Raw genomic sequence first — 22,343 nt, forward strand, 5'->3', positions numbered from 1 at the left:
CCCCCTCCTCTCTTCCTCCCCCCCCTCCTCTCTCTCTCTCTCTCTCTCTCTCCCTCCCCCTCCCCCTCTCTCTCTCTCTCTCTCCCCCCCCCTCTCTCTCCTCTCTCCCTCCCCCCCCCCTCTCTCTCTCTCTCTCTCCCTCCCCCCCCCCTCTCTCTCTCTCCCTCCCCCCCCCCTCTCTCTCTCTCTCCCTCCCCCCTCTCTCTCTCTCTCCCTCCCCCCCTCCCTCTCTCTCTCTCCCCCCCTCTCTCTCTCTCTCCCTCCCCCCCTCTCTCTCTCTCTCTCCCTCCCCCCCTCTCTCTCCCTCCCCCCCTCTCTCTCTCTCTCTCCCTCCCCCCCTCTCTCTCTCTCCCTCCCCCCCTCTCTCTCTCTCTCTCCCTCCCCCCCTCTCTCTCTCTCCCTCCCCCCCTCTCTCTCTCTCCTCCCTCCCTCTCTCTCTCCCCCCCTCCCCCTCTCCCTCCCTCCCCCCCCTCTCCCCCCTCCCCCTCTCCCTCCCTCCCCCCCCTCTCCCCCCCTCTCTCTCTCCCTCCCTCCCCCTCCCCCCCTCTCTCTCCCTCCCTCCCTCTCCCTCCCTCCCCCCCGTCTCTCTCTCTCCCTCCCCCCCTCTCTCTCCCTCCCTCTCCCTCCCCCCCCTCTCTCTCCCTCCCTCCCCCCCTCTCTCTCCCTCCCTCCCCCCCTCTCTCTCCCTCCCTCCCCCCCTCTCTCTCCCTCCCTCCCCCCCTCTCTCTCCCTCCCTCCCCCCCTCTCTCTCCCTCCCTCCCCCTCTCTCCCCCCTCTCTCTCTCTCTCTCCCTCCCTCCTCTCTCTCTCTCTCTCTCCCTCCCTCCCCCCTCTCTTTCCCCCCTCTCCCCTCTCTCTCTTTTTTCCCCCCCCTCTCTTCCCCCCCCCCCCTCTCTCCCTCAGCGGCACGAACGGCTGCAGAATTCTCCCTGGCTGAAGCACTTTCACACAGGTAGGAAGATGGTTTATTTAATCTTTTCTTGGTTTCTAAATGTTTATTCAGGTTGGATTTATTTGTATAATATTTGTAGAAGTATAAATAAGGATTTATTGTTGAATTTAATGAGTTCCCTTCCCCCCCACCTCGTTCTGGACGCCGAATTTGTAACCTGCGCCTGATTTTTTTTAATGTGTAGAGCAGGTTTTTTCAGTTCTACAAAAATCTTCACTGGCTCCATTCTACTTTAGTTTGGAGTACATTTTCACTGTGGAAACTTTCAAATCAGGCGTCATGGCCGGACACGCCCCCTTTTGAAAAAAAAATTCTGTTCTAAACTAGAACTGTTCTACCTGACTAGAACTGCAGAAAAAAAAATGCGGAGAATTGCGATTTCTAAAATAGTCCGTTCTCCACCAGTTGTTCCTAAAAATCAGGCACGAATCATGTGGAAACTTGGGCCCAATGTGTTGGGAACTGACTGTATGTTTCACTTTCCAACCTCAGCTCGCATTGTGTCCCTGGTTACCGTGGCAACCAGATCTTTTTGGCACAGATCAAGGCTCCGCCCCCAAAACTAAAGGACAGGTTAGGCTGCGTCAAAATGAAGAAATCCAACGGGGAAACTCAGAACTTTTTTTTTTGGCAAACTTGGGCCCCAAAAATAACAGGCGTAACTCTTCAAGTACGTCAAAAAACCGCTTTGGGGAAAATTGAGCCCAATATTCTATAACATTTAATCTTCTCTACTTCTCCATCCTTCCGACTACCTACTTTAATTTCTGGTTTGTTACCAATAAAGTTTGCATTAAAATGTACTTTAGAGTGTAAGGAATTAAGTTATTTTCCTTTGTAGTCTTTGCGGAAATGTCCTGAGAGAGTGCAGACACATCTGCCTATCTGATTAAGGCAAGAACAATTTGATATTTGATATGCAACCCCTGCAACAGGTAAAGAAGGGCGAGAGGGGGAAACCAGGGAATTGTAGACCAGTTAGCCCAACATCCGTTGTCGGGAAATTACTAGAGTCTAATTAAGGATTGAGTAACTGAACACTTGGATAATTTTCAGCTGATCAGAGATTTGCAAAGGGTCGGTCATGCCTGACGAACCCGACTGAATTTTTTGAAGAGGTGACTGAAGTAGTGAATAGGGGAATGTCTATAGATGTTATTTATATGGACTTCCAGAATGCATTTGATAAAGTCCTCATAAGTGACTGTTAGCTAAAATTGAAGCTCACTGAATTGAAGACAAATTATTGACCTGGTTAGAAAATTGGCTGAGCAGCTGAGAGTCGGAACAATAGGCAGGTACTGTAATTGGCAGGATGTGACTAGCGGTATCCCGCTAAGATTTGTGTTGGGGCCTCAACTATATATAAAACACAACTTAAATAATAGGATAGAAAGCCGCAAATCCAAGTTTGCCTTTGACACAAATATAGGCGGCATTGTAAGTAGTGTAGATGGAAGCATAAAATTACAAATAAATATTAATAGATTAAGTGAATGGGCAAAACTGTGGCAAATGAATTTCAATGTAGGCAAGTGAGAGGTCATCCATTTTAGACACAAAATAGGACAAAACAGAGTACTTTCTAAATGGTGAAAAGCTGGAAACAGTGAAAGTCCAAAGTACGGTAGCATAGTGATTAGGGTTACTGGACTAGTAATCCAGAGGCCTGGATTTATGATCCAGAGATGCAAGTTCAAATCCCACCACAGCAGCTGGGGAATTTAAATTCAGTTGATTAAATAAATCTGGAATAAAAAGCTAGTATCAGTAATGGTGACCATGAAACTACTGGATTGTCGTAAAAACCCATCTGGTTCACTAGCATCCTTTAGGGAACTGCCCTTGGAGTTATACCAAACTGCTACAAAAAAGTATCACTGCAGCAGTTCAAGGCAGCAGCACACCAACACCTTCTCAAGGGCAAGTAGGGACGGGTAATAAATGCTGACTTTACCAGCGACGTCCACCTCCATCGAATAAAAAAAAAGAGATTTGGGGGTCTATGTACACAGATTATTAAAATGTCACGGACAGGGACAGAAAATAATCAAAAAGGCTAATGGAATGCTGGCCTTTCTATCTAGAGGACTAGTATTATAAGAAAGTAGAAGTTATGCTTTGGTTAAACCAAGGAATTTAGATGGTTAAAGGATGATTTGATCACATTTTTCAAGATATTAAGGGGAACTCATAGGGCGATAGAAACTATTTACACTGGTTGGGAAGTCTCGGACTAGAAGTTTGGAACTCTCTTCTGTTAACAGCAACTGATGTTAGATGAATTGGTAATTTTGATACCTGTTAACCAAAGTTATCAAGGGACACGGGGAAAGTGGAGTTAGGTCACAGATCAGTCATTGAATGGAGAAACAGGTTCAAGGAGCTAACTAGCCTATTCCGATGTTCCTAAACTGTGGACATTGGAAACCTGTTGGCACAATATTTTTGATGGATGATACACATCCTCATTAGCAAGACTTCTGTAACTTCTTGGAACAGACGAGTTAAAATTCTTCGTTGTGCTAAAGGACAATTTGTGGCTCAGAAGCAAAACAGATTTTAGAAATCTAACATTTCTTTGAACTACTCTAAGTCAAATGTGGCTATTGTAAGATGGATAATTTTGAACATTCACGATGACCATGCTCATTAAGAGATATGTTGAAGTCATTCAAGATCAATAGATATGGTTACATGTTTTCAATTTCATTCTTTGGATGGACTGCATTAAGGCGACTAATCTAAAAATATTTAGATGTACTATGTACCGCCTTGAGCTCAGTCTACTCAGGTTTAACAAACAATACACAACAGATGCGAGCCCATGACCGCTAACACTTAGTAAACCTTTGCTTTTTAGTATTAATTTACAAAACACACATTTGTGGATATTATTCACAGCAGCCAATAGTTGAGAGCAACATTTACTGAAGTTTTTAGAGCAAAGCATACTTTGAATATCTAAGGGTTTCATTATGTTCTTGGAGGCTTGTGATCTTGCATCTTCAGAACACTTACCAAAGGACTTCTACAATACAAAATGCCACATTTTAATTATGGCACAGTACCAGAAACTTAAATAGATATTTCGAACACAGGTTATGTATGTTTGCCAAGTAGGCACGAGCTTCAGTCACCTTCTAATGAAACCCCTAGATAAATTCAGGGTTAAGTGGTAAATGCCTTTCAAAGAATGCTAGCATCAAGCTTCTCCTACCCTGCCATGGCATTGCTGTTAGGGTGGGAGGACTCACCACATTGATATTCAGCGGCTTAGGCCGTTTGGTGCTTTCCAGAGCAAAGATAGTATACTCAGAGAGAAAAGCAGGCTCTGCTATCATCTCGGCCAACAGCTGTCTCATTCACAAGCAGAAAAGAAGGAAACAAAGAAAATAAAAAAAAAACTCGAGAAAATGGTGCACATATCATCAGCAAAACAGGTAAAATGGTTCAAATTATATTCTCCACAATATAGTTCCAGACTTGAATCTGGCTTCACTGCACATCTACTCAAAGACACATGATTGGGGGAAGGACTATGTTTGGGCAATTACTATTCTTTTTCATCTCTGCAGCAAGTTACAGCAGCCTAAATCAGGAATAGAATTAGTTATGAACAGTTTACAGCTTCCTCCATGCATCCCAAAAGTGCCTTAATTTGGTCCTAATTTTGGTATAAAATTCCTGTACAGGTATTAGCTAAATGAACCTACAGTCTGGAAGTTTAAGACCCAAGATGAGCAGCATCTACCATGATTGTACCTTGTTTAAAGGAGACCATTGGAAAAAGCATTAAGATCTCTTACCTGTAAAAACAAAACCACTGTCATAAATTTATCAGTTACAAAGCAGTGCTCTGGTTAGACCAGATTCACATTCAACATGTCAAAGACCACAGCACCTAACTGTTCCAGTTAACAGAAAGTTTCATTCACATGGATACTTCATTGATCAAACACGAAACACCAACATAGAACATCTTCCACATATCAGCACATGCAGTTTCCCGTGGTGTGGTGAGACTTGGGGAGGGGGTGGGGGCAGGGCAGGGAGAGAAAAGAGCAAGATAAACAATGTTAAACTTTCAAAAGCTTTGACAAGCAAAATATTGAGAAAAGAACAAGCTTTAAGTAATGCAATGAATAATGAGTATAATGTCATTAGCTCAAATATAAGAAGTTGCACAGCGCATTAAGTCTTTAGATTTCAAGATGCACAAATCCAGAATGTAACAGATGACGACTCAGAAAACTTGGGAGAAAGGGAGTGAGCAACCTTCAATAAGGTTACACTAGGCTGTTATAACAGACTTTTACTGCTTCAGGTCATATGTGAACGAATAAAAATTGGCTCGGGTTCCCACTCTTGGTTGGTATGTGAACACTGCCTTTAATGCATGCGTGGGTGCGTGATGGAGGCAGGATCGGACTTAGCTTTAATGCTCTTCCAGGTTGAAAATCTTGCCAAAAATCAATTTTCAGCTTCATACCTCAACAATGGATATTTTGGAAATGTGACACAGCACAGAACACACCATCGAGGCAGTGTCGGAGAAGGTTGACACTGCAATGAACATGTATTCTAACTGCAAAAAGTGGAAAATATGCTATTCCTCAGTAGACTTCACTTTAATGAGCATAAATTTACTGTGTAGAGAAAAAATTAAAAATTAAGACTTGACAGGAGTTATTGAACCCATCTTTATGGAGAGGATATAGAAGGTAGAAAAGCCTAACACACATTGTATGAATTTACCTGTTGAGTGATGATGTTTTGAAGTTCAAATTTAAATTTACCTTAATATGCATTACCTGCATGCAAATACCTGTGCATGCAATGCAATAATGAAGTCAGTGACACACCTTCCTCGATAAAACCATTGATATATTTGATTTCCTCAAAAATATTACACCATTAAAATGTAACTGACCCAAGTTAATTATACTTCCCTCTTTTGCTGCCCAATTGTTGTCCTTTTTCTCATATTGACTTGCACTTTTCCTCTCTTTAGCATAATCAACATGTTTATGTTTTTTCCTATTTTTGGTAACATTTTATTCCCACCGCTCTTCAAATTCATTAATATCTCACTCACGTTTTTACCTTCATCTTATTTTCCCTGAAATGTTTCACCCCTTAGCACTAGTTTAATCAGAGCTACACAAATCCTTAAAGGTGATAAGGTAGTTAAAAAGGCATATGAGTTACTTGGGTTGATCAACAGAGGAATAGTATATTAAAGCAAAGAGATCATGCCAGAACTTTATAAATCACTGCAAGGCCTCAGCTGGAATTATTATGGACAATTCTGGAAAGTACACTTGAAGAAATATGTAAAGCCCTTAAAACGGGTACAGAGGAGGTTTACCAGGATGTTACCAGAAATGAGGGACTTTAGTTGAGAAGTTGGAAATGTTAGGACTGTTCTCCTGGGAATAGAGAAGGTGAAGAGGTGACCTAATGGAGGTTTTCAAGATGATCAGAGGTTTTCAGAGTAGAGAGAGAAAAACTAATCTCCAAATAAAGCGGAGATGCAGGACTGAGCTCTTTCAAAAAGCCAACACAGGCACAACAGGCCGAATGGCCTCCTTCTGTGTCACAAGTTTCTATGATTCTCAGAATATTTTTCTTTAGGAAGTTCAGGCTGTCTTGTTTTAGGGTTATTTGGAGTTCCATTCTGGGAAACCTTCAATTTGTTAGTCAACAAAATCTAGTGTTTCAGCAATACTAAATCTTGTTAAACCATTACCTTCAATGATTCAGCTTCCAATTGATTAGAATAGCAGAGGCTATGTAAATACCTTCCATTCCAAGTTGTAGCTGAAGTCAAGTGGTTTTATAATTTAATTATTACGTTAATAATTTTTCACTCTATACTTTTTTTTAAATCAGGAGAGAGGGAAGAGACTGTGAGCTGCTTTTTGCCCTTCTTGAAAATTTCTACAGATGTTTAAACTCAGTTCCTACAGTCAAAAGGCATGGGTCAATATTTTTAAAATATTATACAACTAGTTAATTACATTGATACTTGAAGTAAAAAGGAAAATAATAGTTTAAATTCCAGTGCTGTATCCAATGAAGGTTTAAATATATTTCAATTGACTCAGAAGGATACATTAAAATTAAAATCTTATTTTTGTGCAATTCAAAATGAGCCTGAATAGATGCGTGACAAGGCACAATGCAAATGTTTAATGAGCTTGTACAGTTGCCAATTTGAATAATTTGCCATGCACCAACAATGGTCCCTGCTTTGAAAGGTAACATGGAAAAGACTTAAAATCTCTCCCATAAATATAACCCTCACAGTAACAAAAAGAACTACAAAGCGGAACATAGGTTCACTCTATATTAAAGATTTTGAGAAAATATATGCATGTCTACTTAACACCACAGAAAATCATCTTAGTAATTAAACTTCACCCATAATATTATTCCAATAATAGTGTCATCTAGAATGTCAGGGTGTTGGTGCTGCAGTGCTTCACTGACATCACCCTTCGTCAAATTAGAGTATATGGACTCAATTTTCCCCAAAGCCATTTTTTGGCATACTTGAAGAGTTACGCCCATTTATTGGGGGCCCAACTACGTCAAAAAAAAACATCCAACTTTCCCCATTTGAATTCTTTAGCTTTGGGGGTGGAGCCTAAGATCTGCGCCAAAAAGATTGGGTTGCCAGGGACACACTGCGGGCTGAGCCTGGAAAGTGACGCACGCATACAACACATTCTGACCAGCTCACAGCAAACTGCACAAGCACCATATACACTGCAGCAGCACTCCATCATTAAATTATTAAAGCGTTTATGCCAAAAGTCTATCCTCATCCCCTCCCAGTGCCGCTCCTAACCCTGGCCAAAAGGCCTCCCAGTGCCGGGGCCTGGTGCTGCTCCTAACATAGAAAATAGGTGCAGGAGTAGGCCATTCGGCCCTTCGAGCCTGCACCACCATTCAATAGATCATGGCTGATCATGCAACTTCAGTACCGCACCCCTGCCTTCTTTCCATATCCCTTGATCCCTTTAGCCGTAAAGGTCACATCTAACTCCCTTTTGAATATATCTAACAAACTGGTCTCAACAACTTTCTGCGGTAGAGAATTCCACAGGTTCACAATTCTTTGAGTGAAGAAGTTTCTCCTCATCTCGGTCCTAAATGGCTTACCCCTTATCCTTCGACTGTGACCCCTGGTTCTGGACTTCCCCAACATCGGGAACATTCTTCCTGCATCGAACCTGTCCAATCCCGTCAGAATTTTATATGTTTCTATGAGATCCCCTCTCATTCTTCTAAATTCCAATGAATACAAGCCTATTCGATCCAGTCTTTCTTCATATGTCAGTCCTGCCAGCCCGAGAATTAGTCTGGTGAACCTTTGCTGCACTCCTGGCCGAAAGGCTTCCCTCCCCTCCCGATGCTGGTTACTGCTACTAGCTCTGGCCGAAGGACCTCCCCCCTCCCGATGCCGATTACCGCTGCTAGCCCTGGCCGAAGGACCTCCCGGTGCCGCTCCTAGCTCAGACCGAAAGGCCCCCCCCCCCACCCCCACCCCCCTCTTTGCTGCTGCTGTCCGGGCCGTGGAACTGCATCTGCTGCACTGATTTTCTTACCTGCACCAATTTTGCCATCTGCCCAGGAGGTTTTTCCACAGCGGTCACATACACCGTCTTAAGAAAAATTGGAGTAAATCGGATGGCCAAACTTGCTTAAATGGCCAGAATTGGCGTGGGTGGCAGGTTACGCCCCCAATGACGCAAAAAAAATACTAACCTAAAAAAATCGTAACTGAGCTATGCTAACGCAGAAACTTTGGTATTTTAATTTAGCCCAAAAAAGGCGCCGCGTGCCAAAAAAAAACGGCGCAGGTAGCTGGGGGAAATTGAGCCCGATATACTTAACCATCATTCATATTGGAGATGCAATTAATGCTCAAAGTAGAACAATTAGCAACTAATTTACTGATCATCAAACTAGTCACATGTACAGCTTGATATTGTACATACATCTGGCTGAGCCATTCAGCTCTTGTTGGTGCTCAAGTAAGCAATCTTAAATACTGCATTTAGTACTCAAGCCTAGGTTTTGTCTGTGAAAAATATATATCAGATATAGATCGCTGAGCATGAAAATACATACCAAACTGCTGTGCTTTTAAGAGATATTAATACATCAAAATATGAGCAATCATACCAGCAATAAATAGAACAATCCATGAACAATACTGGATGAACACGTAAATTATTCACGACTCAAGCAGTGTGTTGATACGTATTCTGAAGAATTAGGTCAAATTGGCCGAAGTGCCTTTATCATCCAACTGAGGAAGTGATCTTGTGATTGATTGGTTCATTCACCCACATTAACACTCCAATTAACTGCTTGTAATGCATTTGAAGAACTCTTCTCACTTGAGAGTAGTTTCCTGGATTCAAAAATTTCTGTCAGGTTACAGTGCCAGCACATTAGGTCATCCACTTGGCTTGATAAACTTAAGGACGTGCTTATTTATACTGCAAAAATGGCCACCATGCTCCATCCCTTTGTCTATGATTGGTCCCCTTAGAGGATAAGCCACACCACTCCCGCTGCCGCCCTCCCCGCCCCGCCACCCGCCTGTACCCCCGCCCTCGCTGTTATTACCCCTTTGAAACTGACCGCAAATTCAGGATGTAGCACATGCACATCTAAACACAGAAATCCTGACCACAAATTCTGGGCCAATGTACACACTAGAATTTCTTCAACTTGCTTGATGAGACATTGCTGAGAATTAAACTGTGGCAACAAACTAGAATCAACAAGCAACGCACATAATAAGAGAAAATTTCAAGATCTTTTTCTATTGAGAAAATATCATGCTGGTGCAGTCGGGGTTGCAAGGGAAAAGAAAGCTTTTTCCCCTCTTTTCTGAAGGCACCAACTCACACTGAGGTACTGTTCAATGGACACCTTCTGGTAGCTCGCCCAAGTATCCATTCTTTGTGATCGGCAGGCTAATTCACTCGAGAGTCGTCACAGCCAAGCTAAATCAGTTTTCAGCAGATTTCTGCACAAGTGCCACATACCTTGGGACACTGGATATCAATCAGAATCAAGAACCCAGTTTCACTTTTCCCTTCCAAGCCCATGGCCACTTGAAGTGTCTCCAGCACTACCCGGACTTAGATCAGCTTAGTATTACAGATTGGGAAATTAACCTGGGACATTCTGCCTTAATGGTTTAGCACTTAACTCTGCACCAAAAATCAAAAAGTACTTGATTATCCTAGACTGATAGCCATCATTTAAAAAGTGCAAAAAATGTTAACACGTAGTGGGCAAAATTACCCCTTTTAATCGACAGGTAGGGACACAAAATGGTTTTCACCCGAGCGTGGGACAAAAATCGCCCCATCCGGAATTGGCTGGGGGATTTGCGGAGGCGCTACAAGGCAGCGCCCCGCTCCTGCCGGGAGTGCCCCACTGGGCTGCACGTGGCAATGATGATGTCATCGCCGTGCACATCACCCCCTTACCGCTGCCCCAGAAGTTAAACTGCACCACGCAACCTACCATAGTACCTGCGGATAACAACAACAGCTTCAGCTGTCAAGTTGCAGTCGGCAACCAATGGAGCAGCGCTAATGAAAGGTGCCATCTTGGAAACTATTTTCTGTTAGCCGTTACTTTTTACTGCTTTCCAACAGATAGGCAGAGTGACTGGTGGACCGATTTCAGCGATTTTTTTTAATCTCAAAGAGTCTTCTACCTCCTAATTTTTCCCCTTTATGGCAGTTTTGAAGTTAAAACATTTCTGTCACTTCATGGGGGCTGTGCTGGCACTCGATCTTCTGCGCCGTCACCGTCAGAGGATGCTTAGACGAAGACAAAGGCGGAGCCAATTATAGAAAGGCATAGAGAGATGAAGCACCACAGAAAGAGGCCCATGGAGCAAAGCACAGGGAGAGGCAGCATGACATGAAGAACCAAAGGCAGCAGCACAGGGAGAACCACAACATGTTGCCAGAGGAAGGTGCCGCCACAGGGCTGGCAACAGGAGGCTTTACTCTCCCTGGATATTCCGGCAGCAGTTCTCCTCCATTAATTTCACTGACGAGCAGCGTGTGCAAGGACCCTGAAATGAGCTTCCGGCCACATATCCACGGCATAACTAAAACTGCCTATTACCACCTCAGTAACATCGCCCTGTCTCCGCCCCTGCCTCAGCTCATCTGCTGCTGAAACTCTCATCCATGCCTTTGTTACTTCTATATGTGACTACTCCCACGCTCTCCTGGCTGGCCTCACACATTCTACCCTATGTAAACTTGGTGTCATCCAAAACTCAGCTGCCCGTGTCCTAACTCGTACCAAGTCCCGCTCACCCATCCTCACTGACCTACATTGCTCCCGGTTAAGCAACGCCTCGATTTCAAAATTGTCATCCTTGTTTACAAATCCCTCCATGGTCTCACTCCTCCCTATCTCTGTAATCTCCTTCAGCGTCACAACCGTTCCCGACCCCCCACCCCCTCTCCCGAGATGTCTGCGCTCCTCAAATTCAGCCCTCTTGAACATCCCTGATTCTAACTACTCAACCATCGGTGGCCATGCCTTCAGCTGCCTGAGCCCCAAGCTCTGGAACTCCCTCCCTAAACCTCTCCGCCTCTATCCTTTTTTAAGAAGCTCCTTAAAACCTACTTCTTTGACCAAGCTTTTGGACATCTGCCGTAATTTCCTCTTATGTGGCTCGGTGTCAAATGTATTTGTTTTGTCTTACAACACTCCTGTGAAGTGTCTGAGGACATTTTACTATGTTAAAGGTGCTATATCAATACAAGGATATACTTGCATTGGAGGCTGTTCAGAGAAGGTTGATTCTGGAGATGAGGGGGTTCACTTATGAAGATAGGTTGACAAGGTTGGGCCTATACTCACTGGAGTTCAGTAGAATCAAAACATATAACATAATGAGGGGGCTCGACAAGGTGGATGCAGAGAGGATATTTCCACCAATAGGGAAAACTAAAACTAGGGGACATAGTCTCAGAATAAGAATATAAGAAATAGGTACAGGAGTAGGCCATACAGTATACCCTGTATAGCTGTAGCAAGACTTCCCTGCTTTTATACTCCATCCCCTTTGCAGTAAAGGCCAAGATTCCATTGGCCTTCCTGATCACTTGCTGGAGTGTTTGCTAGTACTGTTGGGGGGGGCTTAAACTAATATGGCAGGGGGATGGGAATCTATGCATGGAGACAGAGGGAAGTAGAATGGGGGCAGAAGCAAAAGATAGAAAGAAGAAAAGTAAAAGTGGAGGGCAGAGAAACACAAGGCAAAAATCAAAAAGGGCCACATTACAGCAAAATTCTAAAGGGGTCAAGTGTGTTCAAAAGACAAGCCTGAAGGCTCTGTGCCTCAATGCGAGGAGTATTCATAATAAGGTGGACGAATTAACTGTGCAGGCAGCTATTAACGAATATGATATAATTGGCATTATGGAGACATGGCTCCAGGGTGACCAAGGCTGGGAACTCAACATCCAGGGGTATTCAACATTCAGGAAGGATAGACAGAAAGGAAAAGGAGGTGTGGTAGCATTGCTGGTTAAAGAGGAAATTAACGCAATAGTAAGGAAGGACATTAGCTTGCGATGATGTGGAGCTGCGGAATACCAAAGGGCAGAAAACGATAGTGGGAGTTGTGTACAGACCACCAAACAGTAGTCGTGAGGTTGGGGATAGCATCAAGCAAAAAATTACGGATGCATGCAATAAAGGTACAGCAGTTATCATGGGCGACTTTAATCTACATATAGATTGGGCTAACCAAATTGGTAGCAATACAGTAGAGGAGGATTTCCTGGAGTGTATTAGGGATGGTTTTCTAGAACCAACTCAAGGACTGGCCATTGCAGACTGGGTGATGTGTAATGAGAAAGGACTAATTAGCAATATTGTTGTGCGAGGCCACTTGGGGAAGAGTGGCCATAATATGGTAGAATTCTTTATTAAGATGGAGAGTGACACAATTAATTCAGAGACTAGGGTCCTGAACTTAGGGAAAAGTAACTTTGATGGTATGAAACGTGAATTGACTAGAATAGACTGGCGAACGATACTTCAAAGGTTGACGGTGGATAGGCAATGGCAAACATTTAAAGATCACATGAATGAACTGCAACAATTGTACATCCCAATCTGGAGTAAAAATAAAACGGGGAAGGTGGCTCAACCGTGGCTAACAAGGGATATTAAAGATAGTGCTAAATCCAAGGAAGAGGCATATAAATTGGCCAGAAAAAGCAGCAAACCTGAGGACTGGGAGATATTTAGAATTCAGCAGAGGACAAAGGGTTTAACTAGGAAGGGGGAAATAGAGTATGAGAGGAAGCTTGCTGGGAACATAAAAACTGACTGCAAAAGCTTTTATCGATATGTGAAGATAAAAAGATTAGCGAAGGCAAACGTAAGTGCCTTGCAGTCAGAATCAGGTGAATTTATAATGAGGAACAAAGAAATGGCAGACCAATTGAACAAATACTTCGTTCTGTTTTCACGAAGGAAGACACAAATAACCTTCCGGAAATACTAGAGGACCGAGGGTCTTGTGAGAAGGAGGAACTGAAGGAAATCCTTATTAGTCAGGAAATTGTGTTAAGAAAATTGATGGGATTGAAGGCCGATAAATCACCAGTCTGCATCCCAAGGAAGCGGCCCTAGAAATAGTGGATGCATTGGTGATCATTTTCCAACAGTCTATCGACTCTGGATCAGTTCTTATGGACTGGAGGGGAGCTAATGTAACACCGCTTTTTAAGAAAGGAGGGAGAGAGAAAACTGGTAATTATAGACCGGTTAGCCTGACATCAGTAGTGGGGAAAATGTTGGAATCAATTATTAAAGATGAAATAGCAGCGCATTTGGAAAGCAGTGACAGGATCGGTCCAAGTCAGCATGGATTTATGAAAGGGAAATCATGCTTGACAAATCTTCTGGAATTTTTTGAGGATGTAACTATCAGAGTGGACAGGGGAGAACCAGTGGATGTGGTGCATTTGGAATTTCAAAAGGCTTTTGACAAGGTCCCACACAAGAGATTGGTGTGCAAAATTAAAGCACATGGTATTGGGGGTAATGTACTGACGTGGATAAAGAACCGGTTGGCAGACAGGAAGCAGAGAATTGGGATAAACGGATCCTTTTCAGAATGGCAGGCAGTGACTAGTGGGGTGCCGCAGGGCTCAATGCTGAGACCCCAGCTATTTACAATATACATCAATGATTTAGATGAAGGAATTGAGTGTAATATCTCCAAGTTTGCAGATGACACTAAGCTGGGTGGCGGTGTGAGCTGTGAGGAGGATGCTATGAGGCTGCAGGGTGACTTGGACAGGTTCGGTGAGTGGGCAAATGCATGGCAGATGCAGTATAATGTGGGTAAATGTGAGGTTATCCACTTTGGTGGCAAAAACACGAAGGCAGAATATTTTCTGAATGGCGGCAGATTAGTAAAAGGGGAGGTGCAATGAGACCTGGGTGTCATGGTACATCAGTCATTGAAAGTTGGCATGCAGGTACAGCAGGCGGTGAAGAAGGTAAATGGTATGTTGGCCTTCATAGCTAGGGGATTCGAGTACTGCAGTTGTACAGGGCCTTAGTGAGACCTCACCTGGAATAGTTTTGGTCTCCCAACCTGAGGAAGGACGTTCTTGCTATTGAGGGAGTGCAGCAAAGCTTCACCAGACTGATTCCCAGGATGGCAGGACTGACATATGAGGAGAGACTGGATCAACTGGGCCTGTATTCACTGGAGTATAGAAGGATGAGAGGGGATTTCATAGAAACTTATAAAATTCTGACGGAACTGAACAGGTTAGATGTCGGAAGAATGTTCCCGATGTTGGGGAAGTCCAGAACCAGGGGACACAGTCTAAGGATAAGGGGTAAGCCATTTGGGACCAAGATGAGGAGAAACAACTTCACTCAGAGTGTTGTTAACCTATGGAATTCTCTACCGCAAAGAGTTGATGCCAGTTCATTGGATATGGCCCTTACGGCTAAAGGGATCAAGGGGTATGAAGAGAAAGCAGGAAAGAGGTACTGAGGTGATGATCATCCATAATCTTATTGAATGGTGGTGCAGGCTCGAAGGGCTGAATGGCCTACCCTAGCACCTATTTTCTATGTTTCTACCTGCATACTATCCTTTTGTGTTTCATGCACAAGCACCCCCAGGTCCCGCTGTACTGCAGCACCTTGCAATCTTTCTCCATTTATGTAATAACTTGCTCTTGGATATATGTCCTTAAGTTTTTGTTGTTGTTGTTGTGGTGGTCACAGAGCTCTGGTATCTGCTGCAACCAGACCTGAAGCCTCTGACCAGGGTGAGGACAGCTCTCAATGGCAGTCAAGGTCACCTTCGTGCTGAATTTCTATGCAAATGGATCTTTCCAGGGAGCAACATAAGACATCTCCAACATCTCCCAGTTTGCCCTCCATTGCTCCATCTGCGAGGTCGCAGATGGCGTATACAGGAGGAGGGACTACATCTCCTTCCCATGAGCTGAGAGAAGCAGAAGCGTGCATATGGCTTTACCAGGATTGCGGGCTTCTCCATGGTGCAGGATGCCATTGACTGCACTCATGTCACTTTGAGGGCACCGCATCACAATCCTGAGATCTTCCTTAACCGCAAAGGTTACCACTCACTGAATGTCCAGTTGCTGTGTGACCACACACACACAATAATGACCGTCAATGCCCACTATCCTGGCAGCAGCCACGATGTCTTCATTGTGCACCGGACCAGTATGCCAGCTCTGTTCTTGTCCCCAAATGATGTTCGCGGCTGGCTGCTCGGAGCCAAGGGCTATCCACCTGGCTGCTGACACCCCTTCGCAACCCCACCACTCCTGCGCAGCAATTTTACAATAAGTATCATTTGGCCACCATGAGCATCAGTGAGCAGAGCATCGGACTCATGAAACAGCGGTTCCGCTGCCTTGATTGCTCAGGAGAAGTCCTGCAGTACTCGCCTAACCAGGTGTACCTATTCATCGTCGTCTGCTGCATACTTCACAACTTGCCCATCATGAGAGCACAGCCATTGCCACGAGGCATAGCCACACCACCTCAGGAGGAGGAGGAGGAGGAGGACCAGAAGGAAGAGCAACAGCAAGAGGACGAGGAGAAGCAGGTGCTCAACAGCTGCGACGGAGGAGGCGAGTCCATTGTAATCCTACAAGGGAGGTCCGTGACTGTCCCATTCGGGACATTTCCACTGATTTCCATCCCACTTCCCGGTTCTTCTGGGCGTCACCATCACCACATAAATTTGCCCTTCCATATCCAAGCCCCAAGACTGAATTGAGAGACAACAGCAAACATTAAACATTCCAATCAACATTTATCACACAACAATAAAATGTATAAATGTGTATTTCTTCATCACCCTAGTGCATTTCCTTATATCCCCTCTTTCGTTGACCTATTCTAATACTCCTCCACAATGTGTCCTCTGTGTCTGCTGTGTGTCAGGGCCAGAGACTATAGATGGCCTTGCAGGACGCCCTCAACCAGCTCTGGGCCTGGAAGACCCAACTGTAGACTGCACGACCTCAGGCTGGACAGCGACAGTTTGGGCTGGCTGGATGACAGGAAATGACAAGTGCAATGGAAGAGTGGCAGTGGCGGGGTCAGCAATCAGACAGGACAGTAGGTTACTGCTCCACTGACCCCCGCTACTTCCCCTTGGGCAGCACCTCAGCATCCCCACCAATCTGCTGCAGGAAGGATTGCTGGGCTGCAGCCACACCTCGAGATCCCCAGTCGACTGTGGTGGAGCCAGCAGCGATGGCAGCAGTCAGAGCTTGCGTGGCATGCAGCGGAGACCGCTTGACAGCACCAAAACGATGTGTGGAATCAAGCTGAAACTGTATGAGAGCAGTCTGAGCTTCCATGCGAGCAACCATTGACTCCATTACAGCACCAAGACCTTGCGTTGCTTCTGCCTGTGCCGCAATGGAAGCTACCACATCGCTCATGACACACGTCATGAGGTCTGGATCCGCACGTTCTCTCGAGTCCACCATCGTCTGCACACTGGCAATGATGGGCTCCATGGTGTGCACAGATCTGTATACAATGCGAGAGACGGACCCCTCGATGCTCCTTACCACTTCCAATAGGCTCGCGGACACCCATGCCATTGTACCTATCATGTCGGAATGCATGGCTATCTGTCTTTGTGTGAACACCTCCCCATCGAGGTCCTCATCCGAGTCCTGTGCAGCAGAACTCGCTTGCGAACTCGCTCTTCGGGGAGACGGCTCCCGAGGTTCCCTTTCCCCTTGACCGTATTGCAGCCCACTAGGCTGCATCACCCAGTGCAGACCCCTGTGCTCACCTAACCTGGACCTCGTAGTGCCAGTATCTGAGCTGGTGCCTGCGGGTGAGAGCAATGACGCGGTGCTTGGCTCCTCCTCCTCGTCCCCCTCGTGAGTCAGTTGGGGGGGGGGGAGGGTCTCAGACACACGCTGCTCATCTGCTGCATGGTTATCTGAAAGCATAAATAGCACAAAAGTTGTGTTAAGGTGAGGGCAGGGGGACAGGAATGAAACAAGGAAGGCAGACACAGTATGAGGAGTTAGAAAGTGATAAGGCCTTCTGGTTTAAACAGGGAAGTGGGATGAGAAGAGGAGATACAGGTACCACTGTTGCCCCCAGCGTGTTCGAAGTCTCCGCCAGCCACGGCGCCCAACACACTGCTGTACTCGTTCCTCCAGGTCAGTCAGCTGGCACAGCTCAGCTTCCACCCCCCTCCAATCTGTTGCTGCTCCCTTCTGTTATGTGCCATCTTGGTCTGTAAAAGAAAGGAACAAGAGAGTAAGAGTCCAGTTATGTATGTGGAAGATATGCCTGCCATGGATAAATAGCTGTGAATGTAGGCAAGGCGTGAAATGAGGCTGTGACTGTGAGTAGGTATAGATGGTTGGTGGTTTCCTGCTGGGTTAAGTGCTGGTTTGCAGAATGTGCACAGACAGAGGCTCAGAAGCTGGTATGTAAGAGTTGTGCAAACATGTACTCACCTTCACCACCTGACTGAGGTAACTAAATTTCTTCCCGCACTGTGTTGGGCTTGTGTCGACCACGGTGCTGGCCAACACCTCCACAGCCCTCTGCCCATATGGCCCTAAAAATCTGTGGCGTTAGCCTTCTCCCAGATGGAGGGAACAATGCATCCCTCCTCCTCTCCACTGCACTGTCCCCACCAATGTCTCCAATGCCAGGTCGCTGAACCGAGTAGCCTTTCTAAGAGGTGTTGGAGCAGCCATCGCAGACCTTCCTTCCAGTTCACAAGTCAACTCCAGCAATGATGAAAATGACCAGTTGCTGCCTGAAACAACATGCCCTTTAAGAACGGGAAGGAGCAGGAGGCTGATTTATCACAATGAAAGTCAGCTGAAATTGGGTGCAGGTCTGGTAATAGCACCCCTGCCCCACTAGCGCCTCAGATACCACCACCCTACATTGGAGGCAAAAGTGCCCAATTTCCCACAATTTTGCAGCCCATCTCGCCGCGTGCTAAATGTTCAAATAGATAAAAGTTACCGTCCCAAGTGCAGCGCGACCGAATTTCATCCCCTTAGTCTACTTAAGGAGCAACATTATAATGTTGCTGCTGAAAACTGATGAGAAAAGGAAGTGCGAGCTGGTCTGATGTGCAATGAAATGACCTGTGGAACTCATTATGCAATGAAATGACCTGTGATAGTGAAACAATTAACCTGAGGTGGATGTTCGAACAGATGAACTGTCCCCCACAATATTCATACAAATAGAATAGTACTCTATTTCCCAGTACAATCAGCTCCAATAATGAAAAGCTAGAGAAGAAATAGTGGAAAGAAACAGAAACAGTTCAATGTACAAGTTAGTAGAGCCCACACATAAGTCCTTGTTATGGTGTTTCCGTAGAAGGAAATGAAGCACTGGTGCAGCATATCAAATTCATGTTGCTTTGACCCTGCAAACAGTTCAACACTTAATCAAATGAATATAAAATCTCAAAGGCGATAGGCATTTTGTTCCAAAGTATAAACATATTTGGACTTGAACTTACCTCTCTGTCATCTGGAGTGAAAGTGCCTTCATTATGCTGGCCTGACAAGGAAGAGGTACGGCTTCTACTTCCTGTTGAGGGTGGAGTGGATTTTGGAGAGGTCTGAGGAAAAGAGACTGTCTTCAGAATTTTAAAAAAAATGATAAAGGACCTGACTTAAAAATCTGCATGTGACAATCCCATGTACTTCACACTTTGGGATTTTTGTTTTAATAGTCCCATAAATCTGTCTTGGGAGTCTTTCAAAATGCCATTGTAAAGGCAGAACATAAGAAATAGGAGAAGTAGGCCATTTGGCCCCTCGAGCCTGCTCTGCCATTCATTAAGGTCAAGGCTGATCTGAAGGTGGGCAGCGGAAACCCTCAAAGCCGCCCTGATAAAGTGCGACATCACCATTGACACCTGGGAGTCCCTGGCCAAAGACCGCCCCAAGTGGAGAAAGTGCATCCGGGAGGGTGTTGAGCTCTTCGAATCTCAACGCCGCGAGAGTGAAGATGTCAGGCGCAGGCAGCAGTAGGAGCGTGCGGCACACCAGTCCCACCACCCCCTTCCCTCGATGAATGTCTGTCCCACCTGTGACAGGGTCTGCGGCTCTCGTATTGGACTGTTCAGCCACCAAAGAACTCACTTCAGGAGTGGAAGCAAGTCTTCCTCGATTCCGAGGGACTGCCTATGATGATGATGATGGCTGATCTGATCTTGGGCTCAGCTCCACTTCCCTGCCCACTCTCCAAAACCCTTCACTCCCTTAATCGCTCAAACATTTGTCTATCTCCATCTTAAATGTATTCAATGACCCTGCCTGCACAGCTCTCTGAGGCAGAGAGCACCACAGGTTTACAACCCTCTGAAGAAATTCCTCCTCATCTCAGTTTTAAATGGGCGACCCCTTATTCTGAAACTATGCCCCCTAGTTCTAGATTCCCCCACGAGGGGAAACATCCTCTCTGTATCTACCTTGTCAAGCCCCCTCAGTATCTTATAAGTTTCAATAAGATCACCACTCATTCTTTTAAACTCCACTGAGTATCGGCCCAACCTACTAACCTTTCTTCATAAGTCAACCCCTTCATCTCAGGAATCAACCTAGTGAACCTTCTCTGAACTGTATATCCCTCCTTGGAGACCAAAACTGTACACAGTACTCTAGGTGTGGCCTCACCAATACCCTGTACAGTTGTCACAGGACTTATCTGCTTTTATACTCCATCTCCTTTGCAAGAAAGGCCAACATTCCATTTGCCTTCCTGATTACTTGCTGTACCTGTGTACTAACTTTTTGTGTTTTGTGCACAAGGACCCCCAGGTCCCGATGTACTGCAGCATTTTGTAACTTCTTTCCATTTAAATAATAATTTGCTTTTTTATTTTTCCTGCCAAAACAGATAACCTCACACTTTCTCACATTATACTCCATCTGCCAAATGTTTGCCCACTCACTTAACCTGTCTATATCCCTTTGCAGATTTTGTGTGTCCTCCTCACAACTTGCTTTCCCACCCATCTTTGTATCATCAGCAAACTTGGCTACATTACACTCGGTCCCTTCATCCAAGTCATTAATATAGATTGTAAATGGTTGTGGCCCCAGCACTGATCCCTGTAGCACCCCACCAGTTACCATTTGCCAACCAGAAAATGACACATTTACCCCGACTCTCTGTTTTCTGTTTGTTAGCCAATCCTGTATCCATGCAAATATATTACCCCCAACCCTGTCAACTTTTATCTTGTGCAGCAACCTTTTATGGGCACCTTATCGAATGCCTTCTGGAAATCCAAATACACCACATCCACTGGTTCCCCTTATCCCCCATGCTTGTTAAATCCTCAAAGAACTCATATGTTTATTAATTCACCAACTGAGAGAGCTATATCAAAAAGTGCTTTGTATCCAAATGTGTGTCCACGCTGTATACAATTAAAAATTTTACACATACATTAAACTGTTTTACTTTTTAAAAATACTATTAACTATTTCACCGATTCCAATCTAAGATCTATCTTTGTATTGTTACTGATATATTTCTCCCTCACTAATTTTTCTTAGCATGATCTGCATTGTTTGATCAATATTACTTGGTACAATGTGATAACCTAATTTTAGGTGGATGTTACCCATCATTCGCTGCAATATCACTAACAGGAGTGCTCTGTGCCTCTCAAAACAGACCTACATCTGCCAGATTCAGAAACAGCTGAAACACATTCAACTCTTTGCATAGCTAAGTTGACTTTCTTCCCACAAAAAAAAGAGATGATACTTAAAACGCATCTTAGTATGGAGTTGGAGATAATTATTCACGCTGCATCTAGGACTGCCAGGTGAAGGTGGCAGCAGCAGCTGAGTCTCAAGACAACCCTGCAATTATAACACAATCTTTTTTCAAAGGAGACTTAACATAACAGACAACCATATCTGGAGAGTTTAGAGACTGTCAACATTACACACTGAAGTGTAGTAAACTGACATATATATGCAATTATACTCATCAAAACTCTAGCAATTTGAATTGATATAGCACCTTTAATGTTACAAGTAAAGTCACAAGGCATTTGAAAGACAGGCTTGCGGAAAACTGATCCAGAGAGTGCAATTTCAGGGGAGCTGAGTCAAAGAGATGGGCTTTCAGAATTTTAAAATGAGATGGTGGAGAGGGAGAGGGGTTAGGGAGGGATTTCCTGAGAACAGGACCTCGGTGGCTGTATGCTCTGCCGCCAATGGTGGGGCACAAGAATGGGGGAATATTCAAAAGGGCAAAGTTAGAGGAACAGAGTGTTTGGAGGAGATGGGAAGAAATATAGAGCTGGAAGAGATTGCAGAGATCGAGTGGAGGGATTTAAAGACAAGGATAAGGATTTAAAATTCAAGGCACTGGGAACGGGGAGCCAATGTACATCTGCGAGGAAAGGATGATAAACACCCTGATCAAGTTATCCCATCACAACTATATAAGCCAAATGCTCAATGAACTAAGTGGAATACACTTACTAAGTGTTTAATACTTGTGAGTTACAGGTCTTCACTTTTAAAATACACTGTTCCACTATTTCCTCTAATACACTATTTGGACTGGTAAACCTTAATGGCAAATCTCAATGTGCTCAAAAAAATAAATGAATGAATGCAAATTTTTAAGCAGACTTCTGAATATCTTCTGGGTCCCGCAATAAACTGGTAATATTTACCCTCTAATTCATCGCACTGTTACAATACATTTTTTTTACACCTTAAAAAATATCTAGAAACTGAAAATATAGTAATCAGCACCGATTACAAAAG

General features: G+C 44.6%; 1 protein-coding gene across 10 annotated transcripts in view; it reads right to left on the bottom strand.

The window, feature by feature from the left end:
* The window catches only part of golga4 (golgin A4), a 550,135-nt gene that overhangs the window by 222,795 nt on the left and 304,997 nt on the right, over nucleotides 1–22,343 (bottom strand). For 5 of the 10 annotated variants that reach the window (XM_070889461.1, XM_070889452.1, XM_070889442.1 and 2 more), the window contains exons 2-3: nucleotides 19,061–19,162; nucleotides 4,209–4,307 (exon numbers count right to left, since the gene is read on the bottom strand). The exons of 2 other annotated variants lie outside the window; for them this stretch is intronic. In XM_070889461.1, coding sequence (XP_070745562.1) covers nucleotides 4,209–4,307; nucleotides 19,061–19,162 — 201 coding nt within the window. Of the gene's footprint in view, nucleotides 1–4,208; nucleotides 4,308–4,716; nucleotides 4,829–19,060; nucleotides 19,163–22,343 lie in introns of those variants that run through there. 3 more of the 10 variants (XM_070889480.1, XM_070889470.1, XM_070889506.1) reach the window with 3 other exon arrangements.

The sequence above is a fragment of the Pristiophorus japonicus genome, chromosome 1, assembly GCF_044704955.1.
Source record: "Pristiophorus japonicus isolate sPriJap1 chromosome 1, sPriJap1.hap1, whole genome shotgun sequence".
NCBI lineage: Eukaryota > Metazoa > Chordata > Chondrichthyes > Pristiophoridae > Pristiophorus > Pristiophorus japonicus.